Here is a 25,084-nt window from a genome sequence, read left to right as displayed (position 1 = left end):
TATACAATTGTGATAAATTTGATCAAGCTTGTGAAGAATATTTCTCAAGAACAGACCCACAACTTGCCTATATTGTTCAAAGTTAACTAGCGTCGTCAAACACTTTCCAAAATCTAATTACAACAGGCTCCCTGTGGACTGACTTACATTGATAAACTATTGAGTAAATACTTCCAGCAATGTATCAGATTGATAAACTGACCACCATATAACCAAACTGATAACAAGAAATGAAAGATCTGCCTTGTGTAATAAAGAAAGAACAACATAATCGGCATGATGCCACTGAGAGGAAATAATACATTGTTATTGGAAATCAAGTAATGGATAATAGGTTCTCAACAGATCTCCATGCTATTTCCCCACAGATGCTGGGTTGGTGTGCAGATGGCTGGCACAAGGCTTTCTTGCCTTGGCGACCTTGACCTTCGTCATTCAGTGGCTTTTACCAAGGGGAAGGAAATATTTTCGATATCAACAATCATCAGAAGAATCAACAACAGGTATGTGTGATTTGATTTTTGCATCACTATGAGTGAGTGAATGAGTTGTGTTTAACGCTGCTTTTAACAGCATTCCAGTTATATCACGGCGTGTCAGCCTAATGTGGGAGGAAAGCCCAAAGGGATGTAGGTCTTAGACATTTACCACTGCGGTGAAACCCACGAGCACGGGTTTGCTGACAAACCTAGAAACATAATCGGGGTGAACCGGGATTTCGAACCCACAATCATAGGTTTCTGGCGTGCCAATGGGATGCAAAACCCGTGCCCCCGCATCACTATGTGTCTATGATTCCAGCAAAACTAACTATCCTGCACTTTAAACAGTACAACATATGTTGGGGTAACCAATCGGTTGAATCGGATTTCTGGTGGGGGAATATTGCTAAAACTAAAAGTGATATAAAACCATATTTATTAACTTGAACAGCATAAACATTGTCTTTCCCCACTAAAGTCATGCTGAACAACTCCCAAATAAAACAGAATATTCAGCCACACAAATATTTTTGTATTTAATTCAATGCTAATAATGCATCACCTGATGCCTAATGTGGCATTCATGGCTTTGATATATAGTGTAAATCTTTTTTTGTGTGTGCACTATTTAGTTTTTGGCTGTCATTGTCCCATTTGTTGAATATAAATTATTTATGATATTAACAACAGATGCATTAACATATAACATGAAAAAGAACTGAACTACATGTATGTTAATTTGAAAGCAAAACCACAATCTACTAAGAATAATCTGGAACTCTGGTTTCCCGGAGATGTTTACACTTGTGCATGAATTACCTTTAAGATTATGCTTTTCTTGTAAAGCTCTGCTTGAAACTGTATTTTTAGTAAAGTAATCATAACTGCCTGCAGCGGTAGTAACTAACATTTTTAGTCCACTGGTATTTATAATGATACCATATAGCAAAACCCCTAAAAATAGCAAATTTCTTCTTGTCCTTGTGATACCTTAACTATTGGGCAGTTTTGTAAGGACTACAGGACTAGTGCCAATTTCCACGCTGGTCTGTATGTTGATGTATGAGGGTTCTGAGCCTCACATTCAAAGATTGACCTGAAGACATTAAAATGATTTATTTTACAACATAATCCCTTTCAACATTGATACACTTTTGCTGACAACGACGGAGGTATTTTATCCCAGTTTTATAGAAGTCCTTCTCTTGATAATCCACCATTATGATTCTACCTATGCAAATACAAATGTCAAAAAAGATGAACGTTTGTTGTAAGAACATTTGTGCATGTGCATAGTATATATTATTCCTGTAAATGAACTCCAGGCCATGTGGCCTTCATTCATGAATACACTTCTTCTTTTTCTCATGATGACGATCTGAGCATCCCAAAACATGGAGGCCATAACCTTTCCAGCTAATTGGACAGTCTTTGCCATCTTTGTTGGTGGTGATGTCAAATGTTTCCACTGTTTTGATTGTTGTTTGGACTCAGGCTGTGAGTGGTGAACCCAGGTTGAATCCAAAGTCACAAATTATTGCAAGAACCTTTCTGAATCAGCTTCAAACAGAGCTAGATTATCACAAGATGTTGTGCCTGATATGTTTTTGATCAGATTTCAGAAACTTTGGAACCTAAGAAGCTGACATTTTCTTTATTGCCAAAGTTTCTGTGGTAATGGAGTGTACACTGTAATGGGAAATGCTTATCTAACTAACACTATGACACTCAGTCATTTACCAGTCGGCCATCACCATATCATGAATTCTCTGGATCATTTCTGGTGTTGCTGATGTGAAAGGTCTTCCAGGATGGGGGTTGTCTTGAAGGCTCTCCCTGCCACACTTTAACCCTGCCGCCCACCTCTGGTGGCATAGGAAGATCAATGCAAGTCATTCAAGTTTTTTCCATTTCCAAAGGTCACAGATTCCTGCATATTTTACTGACTTGTTGCAGTGAAACAATCTGCTCAGTTGACTCAAGTGTTTGTGGATATACCTCTATGACATCATGTAATGTCCACAACGAAAGAATTTAATTAATATACAGTTAAGTGAAGCTTAGAACTTATCAATCAACCCTCAAATGTTGACGATATCGTTAACTAGATGTATCAGCATTTTCTATTTCATATACACGTAGTATGCATATGAATCACAAGCATATAATATCTTATAATATGCTAAGCATATACATAACACGTTTCACGTCAATTCATGTTTATAATTATATCATTGTAAATAAATTATTATTATATTAATTATTTAACTATATAAGATAGCTATGAGATTAATTTGGAAAGAATAATGAAGAATGAGGCGTAGATTATTTCACGATGAAACATTGTTCTATCAAGATGTCATTTCTGGAGATGACATTGTAAATTGCACAACGCTATTTTTGAGAGGGTAGTGAGTTGTTTCACTAAGATGTAGCTGGGCAGTGCAGATAAGCGCAATGTTTCCAAAAGTGGGTGAAATATCACAATCAGTTTTGGGAGAAAAGTTACAGATAATTGACGTCAGAATTGTGAGAATGGCCAGGAAATACCAAACTTAACCCTCCTGTTAATAAAGTGGATTTGTCCGACTTGCCCAGATTGGTTTGTATTCAAATGAGCCACCTGTAGATTTTATAATTTGATAATTAGGAGGGGGCAAATAATGTTGATATCTCATATACGAAATAACAACTTGTGGTCGTTGTTTATTGTACAATAAAACACTGCAAGGAGAACGACTTGGGGCTGGGCCCCCCTTGGTTTAATCTCCCAGCAGTGTTTTGTTGTATGATCAACAATTCCCCTTCATCATTTAGTTCTTAATTAACAAACATTTGTTTCAAAATATGCTATTGTTTCCAAATGTTGTAAACTCTCCTTATGTTCAAAGCCTTAGGCAGTATATTACCATTTGAAACATGCCATTCACCTAACGAAGATAAAGATTATGCAGGGCACTGTATCATGTAGGTATCTAATTGTTCCCTTGTCCTGCTAATACCCTGCCTTTCTAATATGTTAAACCCTCAGTGGAGAATTAAGTGTTGCCTCTTGTCAATTCCCTTTAACTAGACCTTTGGAGTTCTGGTAAAATGCCTTTGATGTTGCATGTTGTGTTTTTTAACAGAATTAAAACATTGGCTGTTGTAAAATTGTGAAATGTATTCACTCAGGAACTGAAATAGGATATTAAGTGAGTAGAGTTAATTCAGAAGGTATGGAGTCATATGTCGTGAGTTGAGTTCAATCAAAGATGTGACTAAATAAACCGTTCTCTCAATTCAAGATGAAATATATGTCATAAATCAACATGAAAAGTATAAGTTCTATCCAAATGCTGGTGGACAGTATCATATTCATTAAGGCAAAGTTCGACTACAAATCGATTCTGACTCCTGCAGTGGTAGATATTTGTGTACAGATGGTTAGGGGAAACAAGAGGAAGGCGGGAAAATGGATCTGATGGAACTGTATGACCAAAGCAAGTGTTTCACTGATTGACCCTGCTCATACATCAGGCTGGAGGGATGGCACAGGAGACTGAAGAAGGACTAAACGTCCATTCCTACTCCTGCAGTGGTAGATATATGTGTACAGATGGTTAGGGGAAACAAGAGGAAGGCGGGAAAATGGATCTGATGGAACTGTATGACCAAAGCAAGTGTTTCACTGATTGACCCTGATCATACATCAGGATGGAGGGATGGCACAGGAGACTGAAGAAGGACTAAACGTCCATTCTGACTCCTGCAGTGGTAGGTATTTGTGTACAGATGGTTAGGGCAAACAAGAGGAAGGCGGGAAACTAGATCTGATGGAACTGTGTGACCAAAGCAAGTGTTTCATTGATGGACCCTGCTTATACACCAGGCTGGAGAGATGGCACGGGAGACTGAAGAAGGTGATTGCCAAGCCACATCAATACAGTTTTGACTGTGAGGCCCCCTCCTTCGCGGCAAATATCCTTACAGTTTTGACTGTGAGGCCTCCAAGGCCACATGACCCAAACTGTATATAAACTGCAATATTGACAGATACACCTCGGAAAGTGTAGGTATAACTATTATTTATTTCAATTTTCAAAGCTCAATGTTTTCTTATAACCAGTGTATGAAAAAGGTATTCATCACCACTCGCCAGCCAGGCTAGCTGGATATTGTCACAAGATTTCAGATTTAGGTAGCCAGTGTTTTTACTCTATGAAATACAAGGAGAAATCTGGAAGCAGAGACAGAAAAATATTAGTTCCAACAAGGTTAGAATGTATTCTGTAATAAAAATGTCACAGACAATGTCATACACTCAGTCAGGTGTGTTTGTTCACACAGAACTGTCTTTGCACATCCTACCACTGTACCTCGGACAAACAAACTTGTTTCACTTGATTGTACAAAGCTGTCAGACACCAGGAGCACTCAGCCTTGCAGCCAACAACAAGCTGTATTTCAACAACAACAGTTCACCTGTTGTCATGTGTTTCTATGCAGGGTTTCCCCTGGGTCACATATTATCACCATGGAATATCACTGCAGCCAGATTGTTCGAGAGTATATTCATATCTGTTACAGTCCGTTTGGCTCCAAATGAGAACGCTGAATTGCAAAATAACTCAAGATCAGCAATAGTCTCCTAAATGTCAATACGGTACATGGCAATGAATATCCTGTACCTAACAATCTCTGCTGTTTTTTATTTTTGTTTTCATCAAAAGAAAAAGTTGTTTAAGGAACTATCATTGTTATCTGTACAAGTTCACATCTTGAACGGAGGGGGGCACTAGGGTAGGAGGAACAGCACAAACACATACTGCATGTGCTACATAATATACCTCATTGTTGACTGACAAGGTGTGATACTCCAGTTGATTTTTAAGGTGTATAATTTCTTTCAATGTGAAGCAGGAAGAGGAAAACCATTTTATACCATTAATAAACAATTGAAACAAGCTTCTTAAGCTCTTGGTATGTCTCCTTACAAGCTGAAAAATGTCCGTTGACAGGAATCTAGGACTTTGTTGTTTAATACCACACTCAGCAATATTCCAGTTATATGCCTTGTCAATAATTGGTTCTGGACCAGACAATCCAGTGACATTATGAACACTGACCACGCTGTCAGGGTACAAGGACATGCAGTCATCCACGTTACCCAGCAATTCATTTTGTTGCCTCTACGACCATTTTGTTGCTGCAGCCCTTTTCTAACCTTGAACTCACACGGGGGTCTTATGATGGAATTGGGGAGGTTATTAGCAGATTGGTGCTAATTTGTTTCAGTTACAGTAAACATATCAGAAATGTTACCCATGTAGGCTACAGAAACTATATTTGGGTGGGAATTTATCTAACTTTACAAATGGAAAGATAGCCCGATAGAGATTTTCATGATTGTAAGGCTTGTGTAAATTTCTGCAATTCACGATGTCGCAGGTTAATAGATTGTGTTGTGTGAGATACTTGCTATCAGGGTGTGACCTGAGTTTACTGTGCTGGCCTGCTCATGCATGGAACATCCACACAGGCTGGGGCTGTCAGTGGCACAGTGCCTTGCAGATACATCTCCAGGTGGATTATAAAGATGCAGTTGGGTCGCGTTGAATATATAATAAAGACGGTGTGCTATGCCATATCTTTGATATGGCAATTCTGGTAATAGTAAAAGTTTGAAAACTGTGTCATAGCTGCAGCATATGACATAGATGTGTCATACATTGCTGTGCAATAGCTGTGGTATTGCTGGAGTATAATTGTCTTGTGACTGTGCCATTGCTGTGATATACATAGCATATATTTGTGATATCGGTGTGTCATTGCTGTGATATGACTGTTGTATACATGCAGTATGATTGTGATATCGCTGTGAGATAGCTGTGAGATAGCTGTGGTATAGCTGTGACAATGCTGTGATATATACATGGAGTATAACTGTCATATGGTTGTTGCATGCGTGTGTTATTGCTGTGATATGGCTGTTGTATACATGCAGTATGATTGTGATATCGCTGTGAGATAGCTGTGAGATAGCTGTGACAATGCTGTGATATATACATGGAGTATAATTGTCATATGGTTGTTGCATGCCTGTGACATGGCTGTGATATGGCTGTTGTATACATGCAGTATGATTGTGATATGGCTGTGAGATAGCTGTGAGATAGCTGTGACAATGCTGTGATATATACATGGAGTATAATTGTCATATGGTTGTTGCATGCCTGTGACATTGCTGTGATATGGCTGTCGCATTGCTGTAATATGGCTGTGACATTGCTGTGATATGGCTGCGACATTGCTGTGGTATGGCTGTGACATTGCTGTGGTATGGCTGTGACATTGCTGTGATATGGCTGCGACATTGCTCTGGTATGGCTGTGACATTGCTCTGATATGGCTGTGACATTGCTGTGATATGGCTGCGACATTGCTGTGATATGGCTGTGACATTGCTGTGATATGGCTGCGACATTGCTGTGATATGGCTGCGACATTGCTGTGATATGGCTGTGACATTGCTGTGATATGGCTGTGACATTGCTGTGATATGGCTGTGACATTGCTGTGATATGGCTGTGACAATGCTGTGATATGGCTGCGACATTGCTGTGATATGGCTGCGACATTGCTTTGATATGGCTGTGACATTGCTGTGATATTGCTGTGATATGGCTGCGACATTGCTGTGATATGGCTGCGACATTGCTGTGGTATGGCTGTGACATTGCTCTGATATGGCTGTGACATTGCTGTGATATGGCTGTGACATTGCTCTGATATGGCTGTGACATTACTGTGATATGGCTGCGACATTGCTGTGATATGGCTGTGACATTGCTCTGATATGGCTGTGACATTGCTGTGATATGGCTGTGACATTGCTGTGATATGGCTGTGACAATGCTGTGATATGGCTGCGACATTGCTGTGATATGGCTGCGACATTGCTTTGATATGGCTGTGACATTGCTGTGATATTGCTGTGATATGGCTGCGACATTGCTGTGATATGGCTGCGACATTGCTGTGGTATGGCTGTGACATTGCTCTGATATGGCTGTGACATTGCTGTGATATGGCTGTGACATTGCTCTGATATGGCTGTGACATTACTGTGATATGGCTGCGACATTGCTGTGATATGGCTGTGACATTGCTCTGATATGGCTGTGACATTGCTGTGATATGGCTGTGACATTGCTGTGACATAGTTGTCACTGTACACAGCTATGTAGCTGTAGTATAACTGTGATATGGTACTGATATGGCTTATATGTAGCTGGAGTGTAACTGTAATATGGTACTGATATGGCTGATATGCAGCTGTAGTTTAACTGTGATATGGTCCTTATATGGCTTATATGTAGCTGAAGTATAACTGAGATATGGTACTGATATGGCTGATATGCAGCTGGAGTGTAACTGAGATATGGTACTTATATGGCTTATATGTAGCTGGAGTGTAACTGTAATATGGTACTGATATGGCTGATATGCAGCTGTAGTTTAACTGTGATATGGTCCTTATATGGCTTATATGTAGCTGAAGTATAACTGAGATATGGTACTGATATGGCTGATATGTAGCTGTAGTATAACTGTGGTATGGTACTGATATGGCTGATATGTAGCTTTAGTATAACTGAGATATGGTACTTATATGGCTGATATGTAGCTGTAGTATAACTGTGGTATGGTACTGATATGGCTGATATGTAGCTTTAGTATAACTGTGGTATGGTACTTATATGGCTGATATGTAGCTGTAGTATAACTGTGATATGGTACTGATATGGCTGATATGTAGCTGTAGTATAACTGTGATATAGTAGTGATATGACTGTTATGTAGATGCAGTATAGCTGTGCTATTGCTGTTATATCACTGTTATGTAGCTGTAGTATGACTGTGATATGACTGTTATGTAGATGCAGTATAGCTGTGCTATTGCTGTTATATCACTGTTATGTAGCTGTAGTATGTAGTAGTATGACTGTGATATGACTGTTATGTAGATGTAGTATGACTGTGATATGACTGTTATGTAGCTGTAGTATAACTGTGATATAGCCTGTCACCTTATCTCCAAGGAGAAGGCACATACACAGACATTAGACTGACCCGCTCAGTCCCCTTACATGTCCCCAACAGAGCATTTGTGGGTTGAGGAGAATAGTCCCAGCACTCACCAACATGGCCCAGCTTGGGTAGCTTTTCAGGCAGAATGGCAGGCAATACCAAGGGCAACCATATGCAAGTAAATCAACAGTATGCCACAGAGGAGTCGTGCATGTATCGCCAAACATGGTGGACACATGAGACATTAATCTACATGCCCAAAATTCCTTTTACAGACATTTTTGTCATAATAACTTCACTATCATTTCATCAGTTCCCTTATTTGTTTGTCTGTAGCATAGCTGTGATATGGATATAGAACTATAGCCTTGCTGGGATCGAACTTTTAACACTACTGCCCTATGTTTCTGTGATATACTTTTTGAACAGGCGTTGTTGAACCAAGTGATATTATCGCTAAGGTGATCGTAACTCCCATGCATGAACATAGACTTATGACAGTCTTAGGGCTAAGGTGTTCTAGACTCCCATGCATTAACATAGACTTATGACAGTCTTAGGGCTAAGGTGTTCTAGACTCCCATGCATTAACATAGACTTATGACAGTCTTAGGGCTAAGGTGTTCTAGACTCCCATGCATTAACATAGACTTATGACAGTCTTAGGGCTAAGGTGTTCTAGACTCCCATGCATTAACATAGACTTATGACAGTCTTAGGGCTAAGGTGTTCTAGACTCCCATGCATTAACATAGACTTATGACAGTCTTAGGGCTAAGGTGTTCTAGACTCCCATGCATTAACATAGACTTATGACAGTCTTAGGGCTAAGATTGTTTTGTACAACGGCTGCCATGGCTGCTTGGATGCAAGCAGTGAGTATTGGAGTTATCCCAGTCTCAGGGTTAAAACTGTGTGTATGTTGACCAAGTATCTAGAAGCCATGGACGAGAACACAACATGTTACAACAGCTGGATGCACTTGTGAAATAGTAACTGACCAATTATATGTAGTATATAATTGAGAACAATTTTTTCTCCCATTTAGGTGATATATAATTGTATTGCAGAATTGTAGATATGTGTATCATATTCATTCACATTAATGATATATATTAATGACATTTTATCAAAAGTACTTGCCTGGCTTTGCTAGCAGCATAGAAACATGGGTGGCTTGGCAATGGTAGTCACAGGGTAGGGCTAGGACGAGTCCCAATTTACTACCCGGGTACCCACCCCATATTACCTGACCCTACCCGGGTACCCACTGTAGGTCTCAAGAGATACGTCCAAATGTCCAATTGGGAATAGTTTGACCGTAGCCCTGGCAAAATGTATTTTGGTACACGTAGCCCTGGCAGAATGGATTTAGATACTCGTATAAAACGATTTGGTCATGCATAAACTGAAGTTTTATCTTTATTCAAACATAGAAAGTCAGAAGGAATGCGTGTATAGTCAGAAAGAAATGCAAACATTAGTCACTTATAGTGTAACCATCTAGTTCTAGATAATTTTTGTCATAAAACAATATATCATGTGATTAACCACCGGTCCGGGTAGTCCTGTGGGTACCCGGGTCCTACTCAGTACCCACCTGTCCTGAGTACCTGAGTTACAGGGCAGGGGTCGCTGCATTCGTAAGCATCATGGGTTGCCTCTCTGTCTACCGTAATACCTACCATAATGGGGGCACAGGTAGTCCTGTGGGTACCCGGGGCCTACGCAGTACCCACCCGACCCGATTACCTGAGTTACAGGGCAGGGGTTGCTGCATTCGTAAGCATCATGGGTTGCCTCTCTGCCTACCGTAATACCTACCATAATACCGTAATACCTACCATAATACTGTAATACCTACCATAATACCATAATACCTACCATAATACCGTAATACCTGTAAATAGACACAATTATGTTTAATTGACCTCACCTTATCTGGAGCCGAGTGTAATGGGGTTTAGAATGGAGTGAGTGAGTGAGTATGGTTTTACGCCGCTTTTAGCAATATTCCAGCAATATCACAGCGGGGGACACCAGAAATGGGCTTCACACATTGTACCTATGTCGGGAATTGAACCCGGGTCTTCGGCGTGATGATCAAATACTTTAACCACGAGGCTACCTGACCGCCCCGGTTTAGAATGGAGGGTCTGAAGTTCAATAATGGCACCCTGTTGCAAAGTACCTGACTCAGATATAGCTTTATGGATATGGCCGTTTTTCTTATTATCATGTCATTTTGTTGAAACTATGTCAGTTAGTTGTTACGTCCCCTAGGAGGTGAGGTGAAATGGGATTTAACGGCGCATTCAAGATTATTGGACTTATATAGCAACTTGCATGCACGTGTGTGTGTGTGTGTGTGTGTGTGTGTGTGTGTGTGTGTCTGCTTATACTAGTCCACACTAATGCCGATTAATAGTGCTAGCCCACTGAGATATCATGCTGCAGTTTAACATGAATACCCCACTCAGACACAGTATACTGATTCCGAGCCGACTAGTCTTTGTTTTAGCCCCTTAATGCCAAGCATCAGGCAGGGTAACAACAAGTACTATCTTTTAACATCTTCTTGTATGAATTGGCCGGCGATCGAACCCCCAACTTTCCGCTCTCTGGACGGACGCTCTACCACTTGACCACGGAGGCAGTCTAGGTCACCTATGAAGCATCTGAATGTTTAGTTTGTTTCCAAAAGAGGGTGTACGCATCCCTGCACCCTCCCTCCAGATCTGCGAGTTTATGAAGCATGTCAGGGCACAGTTCATCGTCAATGAACCATCCCAAAGGGCTCAATTAATACGAGCCTGTTGATGGTGTGAAAGGCATTGTAACACTGAGTACAGTGCACTGTGAATCATATCATCTTATGGCTGAGTGGCAAGATAGTTTAGATAGTAGTAGTCAACATATATTTAGCAGGTGAAAATGGTTGACCGTCTGTCTTCCTACATATGATTGATAAGTTTAAACATCATCAGGGCTCCTGTTCCAGAATGCAATTTTAGTGATCCTGACTCCAGTACAGGGGGTGATTGATAAGTTTTCAGCCTCACATATAGTCTTGAAGGTAATTTAAGCTACCGACGTTTACTACAATATCTGAAAAACTATTTGACCTACTCCCAGGGAATCACACACGTTGAGACGCCCAACGCTAAGTGGGTGATTCCCGTGCAGCCTTTCGAGTTGAGTTGATTGGTTCAACTGTGTCATATGGCCCTGTGACGCAGGGGTAGCATTTTGCAGTTGCCTGTTTCAATGCATGACAAACAGGTCTGGTTGTTGATGAAATATAGTGATATCTGAATAGACATATTTTTTATTCATGCACCGATTGTCTTAAATGTAATATCCAGTTATGTATGACTGTTTAATAATCTCATACCAACTTTGACTGGAGTAGGCCCAATAGTTTTTCAGATATTGCAGTAAACGTCGGTACCTTAAATTACCTTCCAGACTATAGAAAGACTTGACCTGAAGGCATTAACATGATTCTCCAGCTCCGATGTTTAACAGTTTGGCCCTCACTCTATGAAGGCTCACACTCCAATGAACTCACACAAAGTGAAAGTCGATTCTTAAGTACATACAAGGACATTGTAAGGCGTGAAGAGTATTTCACAATGCAATGTATTGTTATTTGAACATTGAATACATTCTGTTCTATTTCTGGTTATATTTGGGATTACAGTTTCTCTGTTGTAAAGTATGGAGTCTATTACTTTTTGGGTTGAGTCACATGCAGGCTTTGAGGTGGTGGTGAGGTGAAATGGGGTTTAATGTCGCGTCCAAGATTTTTGCACTTATATAGCGACGTGCATGTACGTGTGTGTGTTAATGTGGCTGCTGGTACTAGTCTGGACTGATCCCGATTTATAGTGCTAGCTCAATGAGATACCATGCCGCAGTTTTAACATAAATACCTCACTCAGACACAGTATACTGACTCCGAGCCGACCAGTCCTTGTTTTAGCCCCTTAATGTCCATGCCAGACAGGGTAACAACAAGAACCATCTTTTAAAGTCTTTTGGTATGACGCGGCCGGGGATCTGCTCTCCGGGCGGACGCTCTACCACTAGACCATGGAGGCGGTCCTGCAAGCTAGTAAGACACCTAATGGTGACATATTTCACTTTACAGTATTCTAGACTTTAAAATATCTTAAAATATATATATTCTTTTGCCCGCCCCCTCTTGCTGGTTAAGGTTGGAGATGAGAAACTAGAGGTGTAAGAATAAGGTGCAGTCTCGATATGATACATATCCTGATACTTAGGGTGCAATATGATTTGTATCCCGATACAGAACTTAAACTTCATAAGCTGATAGTCTTTCTTTTTGCAGGTGAATCAATTGTTGTTAAAATTTAAGAGATCGAAGGTGAGATATTATAGGGCTGAAACATATTGGTAGAGGGCACTGTGAATATTATACTATTTATAGCTAACCAGGAAATACTGGAGAATCTGGTTATGCAGGTTGTTGAACATTTTCTCTTATTATTCACTTGTTTTTACACCAATATATCTTGAAATCTGTTGTATCTTATATATGGTAATACAGGGGTTGTAAATTGATGTATTGTATTGTGGGCCTTGTTTCGGGATCGAATACTGTATCGACGTATCGTTACATCACCATGAGAAACAAACACAAAACTTTGGATGGCCTATCATGGATCCTTCTGGTGTTGCTGACATGAGAGGCCTTCGGAGTGATGATATCAGCTCATCACAACCTGGCAGAGACAGGGATCTTATGTGCTCATAGATTTGACGCTTTTAATTCCAATTTTATAACAAGTCTCCATTGTATTGTGACAAATACCTTTCATTCATTCACTACCTTAGCTTCTTTTACAATCTTGATTCGAGCGACAGAACGCTAAAAGCATTTGTCCAGTCAAATGACATTGTACATATTGTGTGGGAGAAATTCTCTAAGAAGTAATTCACTGTGTGAAGTGTGCCTCTTAGACATGCGAAGATCCAAGACTGACATGGAATCATTTGTCAGCACAATAGTTGTGCTTATTGGTTTCAAATTAGATCTGGATGACCTAGGGTTTCCTCCAGAATGAAGGATTGTATTGGAACAGTTGTCCAAAACGGGTGTTAAACCCAACTCACTCACTCACAGAACCTAAGAATACTTTTCTTTGAAATTCAGGAAGGGGAGATAACTCAGATGAAGAGAGGAAGACCAGAATGAGGCAGAAGCTACAACAAGAGCATACACAAAAGGTAGGATATAAATATGAATGTAAAGTTGGCATGTACGTGGTTGTGGATAGAAACTTAGTATAAATGATATTTTGTAAGTGGCTGTGTGTCTCAATATTCAGTTGACCTGTGTATATCCGGGGTAGAAATGGTCTTCAGCAACCCATGCTTGCTGAAAAAGGCGACTTTGCTTGTTGTATGAGGTGACAAATGGGATCGGGTGGTCAGACTCGTTGACTTGGTTGATACATGTCATTGTATCCCAATTTCATAAATCAATTCTCATGATGTCAATCACTGGATTCTGTGGTCCAGACTCGATTATTTATAGACTGCCGTCATATAGCTGGAATATTGACGCTTGCAGCGTAAATCAACAAACAAACAATATTGAGTTATTTTTAAGCTGAATAGTTTGTACTGTGAATCAAGTCTTTGATAGGCATTTAGGAGTTTGAATGAAAGGACCTAACAAAGGTAGAAGGAAAAGTCCTGAAATGTTACAAACAATAAAAAAAAGTTGATATTCATGAATGTTTCATTTCTCCATATATTGCGGGGTGGTGGGATAGCCTAAATTTTAAAGTCTTCACTCGTCACGCCGAAGACCCGGGTTCGATTCCCCACATGGGTACCCTTTGTGAACCCCTTTTCTGTTGTACCCCTCCGTGATGTCACTGGAATATTGCTAAAAGTGCCTAAAACAATACTCACTCATATATTGTGTATGTGTGTCTTTGTGTGTCATGATATTTATTGTTTCTGCTATTCATCTGTAGGCTGATATGGATAACCTGTGTAGACATGTGATGTATTTTGGCCAGGCTAACAGCTACAAGGAACGTATTCTGGCACCAAGGGAGGAAGCCAAAAGGGTGCAGAAAGAGGAAGAATTTGAAAAGTTTCTAGGACCAGCCTGGAAAGGTCAAGGTCACTCATTAGGGGTACGTGAAATATCAGAACGACCACTTGTTTAGTTAATCATTCACCTTAACTATTGTTGCAATGGTCACTGATGTCTGAATACCTGTCAGGAGGGCAAGTTGCCTATACCCCATGCACTCTAACTGTGGGTTTCACCAGGTGTAAATGTCCATGACTACTGATTATTGTTCAATGCAGCATTTAACAAGTTAACAAGAGATACTCTGCTATAACTGCCAAGTTCCTCACAACATCTTTCTTATCCGTGAAGATCCGGGGTAGAATAGGTCTTCAGCAACCAGTGCTTGCCGAAAAAGGAGACTTTGCTTGTTGTAAGAGGTGACTAACAGGGTCGGTCGGTCAGGCACACTGACTTGGTTGATACATGAAATCATATCCCAATAGCATAGATTGAAGCTCATGATATTAATCACTCAGTTGTATGGTCCAGTTTCGATTATTTACAGACCGCCATCATATAGCTGGAATAATGGCGAGTGCGGTGTTAAACAACAAACAAACAAACCATCCTCTGTAGACATAAGATGATAGATGATTGAGCTCACTGATGAACAGGAATGATATTACTCCCTCTGTCTGTCAGGGTGCTGATAGCAAGGAATCTGACAGTGCTGGTGTGGGCGGGGAAAGTCCACCCAATAGGAGTGCAGCACGCCGGAGAAAGCTGCTGGAAGAACCCACATCATCACCCGGGGAAGTCAAGACCAAGACAGTGAAAGCTAAACCAGTAAGTAATGACTGGCAGGACTGTCACAGTTCAGGGCAACCCATGGAGGACAACATAATATGTCAAACGTTTTTTATGATGTTGCTCAATATTTTCTATATGTTTGATAAAATGAATAAAAACTGATAGTATTTCACTTTAGTTTTAGCAAAAATACATGTTGCTGAAAACAAGTATGAAAACATTCAGAACATGTTGATAATTTAATATCTGACAACAAGGTTTAACCTTGACCTATAAAACTAGGGGTCCAGAGGACCCCTAATTACTAATTTCAAGGGTCCTTACAGGAAATATATGGGCTCTGTAGAATAATAAAATAGTGAAGTGTACTGTACTGAAGGATTTGATAAATACTTTAATTACAGGACCTTCATATTTTTTGTCAAGAATTTGTACAATAAATATTATTATGTGTCCCTTTGGACGCAATATATATTTTTTTCTGTGTCCATTCCATATATTTGTGCATACTGCATGCACTTTTCTGTGTGGCATAAAACCCTTTATTCCCCACCAACGTTTTTTTGTTAGTCCTGAATGTATGAACACTGAAGTAGGGGATGTGTTAGGCTTTGGAATAGTGCAGAGAAGTCTGTTATGTAGAAAGGGACCAGGGACCAATGTTTTCATGACCACTCTCCTGAACACACAACATTAAAGAATGTTAAATGTTTATTGAAAGCTGCTTGTTTCAGGGTACTTCCCTGTAATGTGCCAACCCCCTAATCCCTTGAATCCTGAATACCATCTAATTTCTCATTGTCTCATTGCTTACCCCTGAATCTTGAATACTACTTTGCGCAAATCTCAAAGGCAGGGTCCGATTTACTTAAATGTAGTTAATTGTTTTAAGAAATATCAGTGAGTGAGTGAGTATGGTTTTACGCTGCTTTTATCAATATTTCAGCAATATCACGGCAGGGGACACCAGAAATGGGCTTCACACATTGTCGGGAATCAATCCCGGGTCTTCGGCATGACGACCGTATGCTTTAACCACTAGGCTACCTGACCGCCCCTAATAAATATCAAAAAACAAAATACATAAAGAAAATCTTTTTTGTTCAATGTTAAATCTGCATACCAACTATGATCTTTTTTGCATCCTGTGTACCACACTGGTGAGTCCCGAATACTCTCCAAATAGTCCCTGTACCAAAGGGCGTTGGGGGCCTCAGAATTACCTTTCTCAGATTTCTCAATACAAACCAATAAAGTGTTAGTTAAGATCAGCATTTAATTACAAGTCATAGTTTACTACTTTAGTACTAGTACTATGATTTAGTACTATGATTTATGATAACATCAATGTATAGTGACATTTGCAAAGAATTGGGGCACATGTGGCCCAGTCGTCTTAGGTGCCGCGATTCGCTGTGCAGAGTTGCGTTCCTTGGGCACACCAGAAACTTATGATTTTGGGTTCGAATCCTGGTTCACCCCGATTATGTTTCTAGGTTTGTCAGCCCCATACCCGTGCTTGTTGGTTTCACTAAAGTGGTAAACGTCTGAGATCTGCATCACTTCGTGCTTTCCTCCCAGTGATATAACTGGAATACTGTTAAAAGCGGCATTAAACCCAACTCACTCATGATACATGCGTCATGGTTAACATGGCTGACAAAATGGAAAGAATAAAATATGAGGAATTATATATCTGTAAAATTATGACAGCACAACTGAGTCATCTGGATGACAACTTAAACACAATCTATCTCAGTTCCTTCAGTAGATATCCTATGTACAGACACATGGTGAGTCCAGTCAATATTAACGAGTTCAGATGTCAAATGACCATGACCTACACTGACCTGGACTAGTTTCAGGACTATAACTTGAAATGAAGATGAAATTTGGTTTTTATAAAATACTGTAATGTTTCATACCTAGCCAAATAAGGAAATATTATGTTGGTCAATGGTCACTTGGTCAGGCTAAATCAGCAAGAGTTGTTTTGTTGTTCAGTGTCACAGTAAGCAGTGTTCCATGTGTATCGCGATGACCTTAATATAGCTGAGTCAGGGTCAGATTATGAAAGCCAGTGGTTCATATTTTCAGTAACGACGTCATGACGTCGGGTACAATGACACTGAATCTAATCACCTGATCCTTTAAATCTCCTCTTACTGCAAGCATAGGTTACTAGGGACTGGTTCTGTCCAGTAGTACCCACTGCTTTTAGAACAATTTTTGATTCTGTAAATTTAATCTTGATGGATTTAGGACAATTTCAGTTTCTGTCTGTTTAATGATATCAAAATGTAATATTTTGAGGATACATGAAAAGTATTTTGTTTTTGTCTCACAGGTGATAAAGCTACCTGATGAACCAGAAGAAGGGGAGAAAAACTGTGTGAATGTAATACTTAGAACTCCTATTGGGAAACAATGCAGCAGGAGGTTCCTCCATACACACACAGTGAAGGTAATGATGCACTGCTGAATAGCCCTGTGGTCCTAGTGTTTGCTTGTAGGGGCCCCATCCAGAATCCTCCATACACACACAGTGGAGATAGGGCACTGCTGAGTAGACCTGTGGTCCTAGTGTTTGCTTACAGGGGCCCCATCCAGATCCCTCCATACACACACAGTGAAGATAGGGCACTGCTGAGTAGACCTGTGGTCCTAGTGTTTGCTTGTAGGGGCCCCATCTAGATCCCTCCATACACACACACACTGAAGATAGGGCACTGCTGAGTAGACCTGTGGTCCTAGTGCTTGCTTGCAGGGGCCCCATCCAGATCCCTCCACACCGAGTTAAGATAGGGCACTGCTGAGTAGACCTGTGGTCCTAGTGTTTGCTTGTAGACAGTTGGCCCCCAATCTAGATCCCTCCATATACACACAGTGAAGAGTCTTAGTGTTTGCTTGTATGCTATTAGGAGTGTGCCCTACCTGTTTTTATTCATATGAGTTTGTAGTTCTGAGCCTCCCATAGAAATAATTGGGTAATAGTGAAATATTTTGTGTCAAGTCTGTGACCTTGGAAAACATTCATAAAGTTTATGATGCTGCATCACCCTATGTTTCTCTGTCACAATATATTCTGAGGAAACTAATTTGAGCAGCGAGCTATTTTGGTATTTCAGATAATGTCAAAGAATGAATTAAAACATCTTGTACCATTATGATGAACTGAATTGCAGGCATCATAGTGATAATTCAATTATCATCTATTTGGTAGGGTTGGGGGCTTAGCAAGCTCTTAACTCTTTTTACAACTCAACCGGCATGCTGTGCACCAGACTGGCCTTTTTAAAGGCTACCCGTTTCCGGAAATTGTGGTGCCAGGTAGGGCTGGGACGAGACAAAATTTACTACCCAGGTACCCAACCCCCTATTACCCGACACTACTCGGGTACCCCTTTTAGGTCTCAAGAGATAGTATAAAATGTCCGATTGGGAATAGTTTGACGGTACTCCTGTCAAAATGTATTTAGATACAGGTATAAAACGATTTGATCATGCATACACTGAAATTGACTAAAGTTTTACTTAATTCAAACATATAAAGTCAGAAGGAATGTGTGCATTGTGAGAAAGAAATGTGAACATTTCTCACTAATAATGTAACCATAGAGTTCTAGATAATTTTTGCCATTAAACAATATAATCACTTGACTAACCACGGATCCGGGTAGTCTTGTGGGTACCAAGGCCCTACTCAAGACCCACCCGACCCGAGTACCCATGTTACCTGTCCCTGCTTTAGTGCCAGGAGGTTAAGACAGTGACAGTGATGCAGTTTTGTTCTCAGATTTAGACAGTATTAGAAAGCCATTGTGTTGAGACATCAAGTTTTTCAGTCTATTAATGGTGTTTAGAATGTTCTGATTGTGTGTCTTTTACACAAGAACTAGAAATATCCTGCCAGTTCTGAAAACCTGTATTCATCAGTTTTGACTGGCAAGCTGTTATCATAAAAACCAACATCAGGTAGTATAATAAATATAAACTAATATTCCATCTGAAAATAATAGAAGTGCAGCACCACCGACAAAATCAATTACATATTATATATTTTTTTGATTTTGTATGTCATGTTTTTAGCCACTATGAATGTTATAAAGGCAAAGTCCTTTACATTTGGATAATAAAGTACTGTGTTATTTTTTTTTATCAGCGGGTTAGAATTGAACCCCAGCAACCTATGCAGGTCTAGGATGCTACTTAAAGGACGGGGTAGTCGGGCTCGGTAATCGCTTGTCAATGTACCCTGACGGTGTGGATCTATGCTCATAATATCAATCACTGGATTTACAGACCATCGTCATATCGCTGAAATACTGCTGAATCCATGTTAAACAATAAAACACACAATATCAGAGAGACCGACTTTCATAATTATGTTTGTTTTCTGTTGTTTTTTGCTGCACTCAGCAATGTTTCAGCTGTATGACAGCAGTCTGTATATAATCGAATATTGACCAGACAATTCAGTGATTGACATTATGAGCATTGATCTATGCAATTTGGATACAATGACATGCATTAACTAAGTCACCAAGCCTGGCACCCAATCCCGTTCGTCACCTCTTACGACCAGTGTAGCCTGCTGGTGACCTATTCTGAGCTGGTTGCCTCACACAGATTCATCATCATGAGTCTGAAGTGTAGGTATATAAGCATAGCTTTGTCCTCAACAGGAGGATATGCACTGTCTCACAAACTGAACAAGGTCAGGCCCCAGGTGTGACGAAATACTTTTTGCTGCATTAATGAAGCAACAGGTAGCTCAGCTGAGTAGCCACAATTCGTTGTGCAGAGTTGCGTCCCTTAGACATGCTAGGAACCTGTGATCATGGATCACGACACGAATTGTTCTCCTACATAGTGACGTCATAACATAATCAGTAACTGTTATCACTTCTCCCTGAAGATAAAGCTGAAACATGTAGGAGAACAATTTGTGTTGTGTAATTATTTGTGAATTTCTTTATATATATGCTACTGTACACTAGTGAATCTCCCCACTATATACATATATATGTTATGTGTATGTCAAGGCCAGTATGTTTTGTATGAATTGTACGCCATTACAAGTCATTACCGGTAATAGATTTTGTCCAATCTCCCACAATGACATGTATAAAACATACATTAACTGATTAAATACATTTGTATAGAAATCTGAGACAGAGGTAGCTTGTTCATTATGCTGCCTGCTAGTTGCATCAGCCCCAGGTAATCTCGTGCACAGGTCTCTACACCTCACAGCCAGCGTGACCCAGTGGAAATGTTTGAACGCAAACTACACTCCAGTTAGGAAACTGACCTAATTTATTTTTGACAGATTGGAAAAATGGTTTGATAAGAGTTGTGGAATTTCAGCAAGCACTTACTGGGTAGTGTGATAGTAGAGATCTTCTCAAGACAGTGGAATATATGTACAAAAAGTGTTAACACTGAGGGTGATGTTACCCTGTGGGTTTATCTGAGTTCATGTCACATCAGTTTTCACACATCGAGCGAAGGAGTCCAGTAGGTTGACACCACATAGGAATGTAGGAATTACGGGAACAGATATTTTTTCCACACATTTTTGGTTTATTATTAACATTTGTGCAACAACAAACTTAAAATGATGTGTAGAGTAACAATGAGTTTACTGCAAGCTCTGTGTGAAATAATCACACAAAACAGCTGATTACTCTTAACGCTAGTACTCTTAGCATGGAAGAGTGTGGAGGTTATGGTATATATTTTTTATACCTGCATGCCATGTTGTGTCATCTGGTTAGTGCAAGTATCCCTGAGTGATCAGTTCAGTAGTTATTTGTTTCTTGTAAATTGTTTGTAATGAATAGATGCAACAGGTGTTGCTTTAAACAGTCCCATTCTTTCTGTCATACTACAGGCACATTGACATTGTCTCATAGGAACTAGGGCGTGTGAAATGAACATTGGAATGTGTATATACCAGAATGTCTAAGATGATCTTAATGAGAAGACAAGGATATGACACAGATTAGATATTAAAGACAGATATTTTAAATGCACCAGCTTGAACATGTTGTTTTTCCTATCTGTTTTTGGTATTTGTTTAAACTATTTTAGTTGGGAATATTAGTGTTGTCAGTTCAGCTAAATGTTTTATTTTAATCTCCTTCACATCCCATCTCGCCAAATAGGCATTCTGGTGGACAGTCATCCCCTTGATGAAATTGTAAACAAATTGTAAATTCAAATTGTAATAGCAATATGTTTTGTATTAACTTAAGATTGTCTGTATGACTGTATTACTCAGTATTCGTGACATGCTACAATCGAGATTGCTCTTTCTTCAAAGATTTCAAAGTGTCATACAACTCTTGCCAAAAATTTCAAACATTCAAGGCCACAGCAAAGCTTTCAAAAAGTGTTATGGTGGACATGTGGAGGACATTTTCTACATTTGACGCATCAGTGAAAAAAATATGTCTGATGCAATTCCCTATTTTGAGTTGTACCATATGTTAACATGTTTTATCAGGTAACAATTGACTTGCCTTTGCATGTATTTGTGATGGGTGTCCTGCCCATTGGTGGGGCAGGATATGCTCAGCTTTTCGCGAACATCTGGAATCATCACTATTTGACAGTGATTCATAAACACATGCACATGAAGCCATTGGAATCGTACAATGAACTTTGCTTTCAGCAGAAAATTCTTATGATTATGGACAGAGTTTTGTTGCTTTTGTTTGCCTCTGTAAATATTGCCTTGATGTCATGCAGGCTTGCATTGATTTAAAAGAATTGGTAGTTAAGTCTTTGATAGGCATTTTGGAGTTAGGAGAACATGAATACATGAGACTTTTTTATGGATAGCACTTCTTTTATTCTTTGTATGACGTTTCGGAGCTGCTTCTTGCTCCTTCAACGGGTGAATGCTACTAGCCACTATGGCCAGATCCTTGTCACCACTGCGGTATCCTCCCATTAGTTACACGTCCCATTTGTCACACACCTTAAATCAATATAGGTCATGGCTGAATGCCCTGAATGGTCTACCGTATGTTACCTAAGGAACATGCATATGGGTTGTCTCCCCTCTGGCCCTCTTCCTCAAGTTTCTCACAAACTTGGTATCTCACAAACTCGAGACGGTCGATATCTTCAGGGGGATGGGTGTGGTCTGTGATACATGTATTCCGTCTCCGACTGTTGTACATTTTCCTTTGCAGGTTTTATTAATGCATCTCCAGTGTTGACACTTCTCTCGAGTGGTGCTCTTGTTGTACAGGTAACCTAAAAAAGAACCTGTTGTGTGCCTCGCTGCGATGTTACATACTCCACTAACCTTAAACCCGCCATGGTTATGACCCAAGCTTACTTACTTACTTTGGAGATTTAACGTGCGCTTTCCGACTGATGTGTATTTCGCCCAAGCTGCTGAAACCAACCCTATATACCCAGGTAACATAAATTGAATAATTAGATTAAAACTGGAGTACAGACTGGAGTACAGACCTGACTCTAGTGAGGTAAAATAAATACATTAACAATTAATTCACCAAAGAATATCTTATTGATTCATATATATTGTTGTAAGACAGATTAACTATACTCTCAATACAGATTAAGTGCCTTTTAGTCATATCATATCATTTCACAATACAATTTGTGCTAAAACTCCAGCTTGACAATCAGAATGAATACGTTGGTATCTGTGGTAATCCTATGTACTCCAGTGAGGACTGGTCCATTGCTCGGTAGGTGGTGTCTTAATTAATCCCCTCCTGGCCTCCTCCCTGGCTGTGTAACAACTGGGAATATAGAGGTGTGTGACAAACGGGATGTGTAACTAGTGGGACTATAGAGGTGTGTGACAAATGGGACGTGTAACTAATGGGAGATAACCACCACTACACTTCACTGTAGTTAATTAATCCTGTCCTGTTAATCTCATCGGCTTCGTCATTATATTGTTATCTTTGTTTATTAATCCTATCCTATCGGCTTTGTCATTAAATTGTTATCTTTGTACATTCATCCTGTCCCATCGGCTTCGTCATTTTATTGTCATCTTTGTACATTAATCCTGTCTCATCGTCTTCGTCATTATATTGTTATCTTTGGTCATTCATCCTGTCCCATCAGCTTCGTCATTATATTGTCATCTTTGTACATTCATCCTGTCCCATCGGCTTCGTCATTTTATTGTCATCTTTGTACATTAATCCTGTCTCATCGTCTTCGTCATTATATTGTTATCTTTGGTCATTCATCCTGTCCCATCAGCTTCGTCATTATATTGTCATCTTTGTACATTCATCCTGTCCCATCGGCTTTGTCATTTTATTGTCATCTTTGTACATTAATCCTGTCTCATCGTCTTCGTCATTATATTGTTATCTTTGGTCATTCATCCTGTCCCATCAGCTTCGTCATTATATTGTTATCTTTGTACATTCATCCTGTCTCATCGGCTTAGTCATTTTATTGTTATCTTTGTACATTCACCCTGTCTCATTGGCTTCGTTATTTTATTGTCATCTTTGTACATTCATCCTGTCCCATCGGCTTCATCATTATATTGTTATCTTTGTACATTCATCCTGTCTCATCAGCTTCGTCATTATATTGTTATCTTTGTACATTCATCCTATCCCATCGGCTTATTCATTTTATTGTCATCTTTATACATTCATCCTGTCTCATCGGCTTCTTCATTATATTGTTATCTTTATACATTCATCCTGTCTCATCGGCTTTGTCATTATATTGTCATCTTTATGCATTCATCCTGTCTCGTCGGCCTTGTCATTATATTGTCTTCTTTGTACATTTATCCTGTCTCATCGGCTTCGTCATTATATTGTTATCTTTATACATTCATCCTGTCTCATCGGCTTCGTCATTTTATTGTTATCTTTATACATTCATCCTGTCTCATCAGCTTCGCCATTTTATTGTTATCTTTATACATTCATCCTGTCTCATCGGCTTCGTCATTTTATTGTCATCTTTATACATTCATCCTGTCTCAACGGCTTCATCATTACACACATGTATATTGTTATCTTTGTACATTAGTCCTGTCTCATCGGCCTCGTCATTTTATTGTCATCTTTATACATTCATCCTGTCTCATCGGCCTCGTCATTTTATTGTCATCTTTATACATTCATCCTGTCTCATCGGCTTCATCATTTTATTGTCATCTTTATACATTCATCCTGTCTCATCGGCTTCATCAATATATTGTTATCTTTGTACATTAGTCCTGTCTCATCGGCCTCGTCATTATATTGTTATCTTTATACATTCATCCTGTCTCATCAGCTTCGCCATTTTATTGTTATCTTTATACATTCATCCTGTCTCATCGGCTTCGTCATTTTATTGTCATCTTTATACATTCATCCTGTCTCAATGGCTTCATCATTACACACATGTATATTGTTATCTTTGTACATTTATCCTGTCTCATCAGCTTCGCCATTTTATTGTTATCTTTATACATTCATCCTGTCTCATCGGCTTCATCATTTTATTGTCATCTTTATACATTCATCCTGTCTCATCGGCTTCATCAATATATTGTTATCTTTGTACATTAGTCCTGTCTCATCGGCCTCATCATTATATTGTTATCTTTATACATTCATCCTGTTTTATCGGCTTTGTCATTATA

At 39.5% G+C, this 25,084-nt stretch overlaps 1 protein-coding gene across 2 annotated transcripts in view; it reads left to right on the top strand.

The window, feature by feature from the left end:
* The window catches only part of LOC124152039 (UBX domain-containing protein 8-like), a 55,471-nt gene that overhangs the window by 7,556 nt on the left and 22,831 nt on the right, over window positions 1-25,084 (top strand). The window contains exons 2-7 of one of the 2 annotated variants that reach the window (XM_048392332.1): window positions 369-503; window positions 13,738-13,811; window positions 14,615-14,734; window positions 15,319-15,462; window positions 17,774-17,890; window positions 22,632-22,690. In XM_048392332.1, the coding sequence (XP_048248289.1) occupies window positions 369-503; window positions 13,738-13,811; window positions 14,615-14,734; window positions 15,319-15,462; window positions 17,774-17,890; window positions 22,632-22,658 (617 nt within the window). In that variant the 3' untranslated portion in view covers window positions 22,659-22,690. The remainder of the gene's footprint in view (window positions 1-368; window positions 504-13,737; window positions 13,812-14,614; window positions 14,735-15,318; window positions 15,463-17,773; window positions 17,891-22,631; window positions 22,691-25,084) is intronic. The other variant, XM_046524779.2, reaches the window with a different exon arrangement.

The sequence above is a fragment of the Haliotis rufescens genome, unplaced genomic scaffold (assembly GCF_023055435.1).
Source record: "Haliotis rufescens isolate VD_foot unplaced genomic scaffold, xgHalRufe1.0.p SCAF_11, whole genome shotgun sequence".
Taxonomy (NCBI): Eukaryota; Metazoa; Mollusca; class Gastropoda; order Lepetellida; family Haliotidae; genus Haliotis; species Haliotis rufescens.
This window is presented reverse-complemented; position numbering and strand designations above follow the sequence as displayed.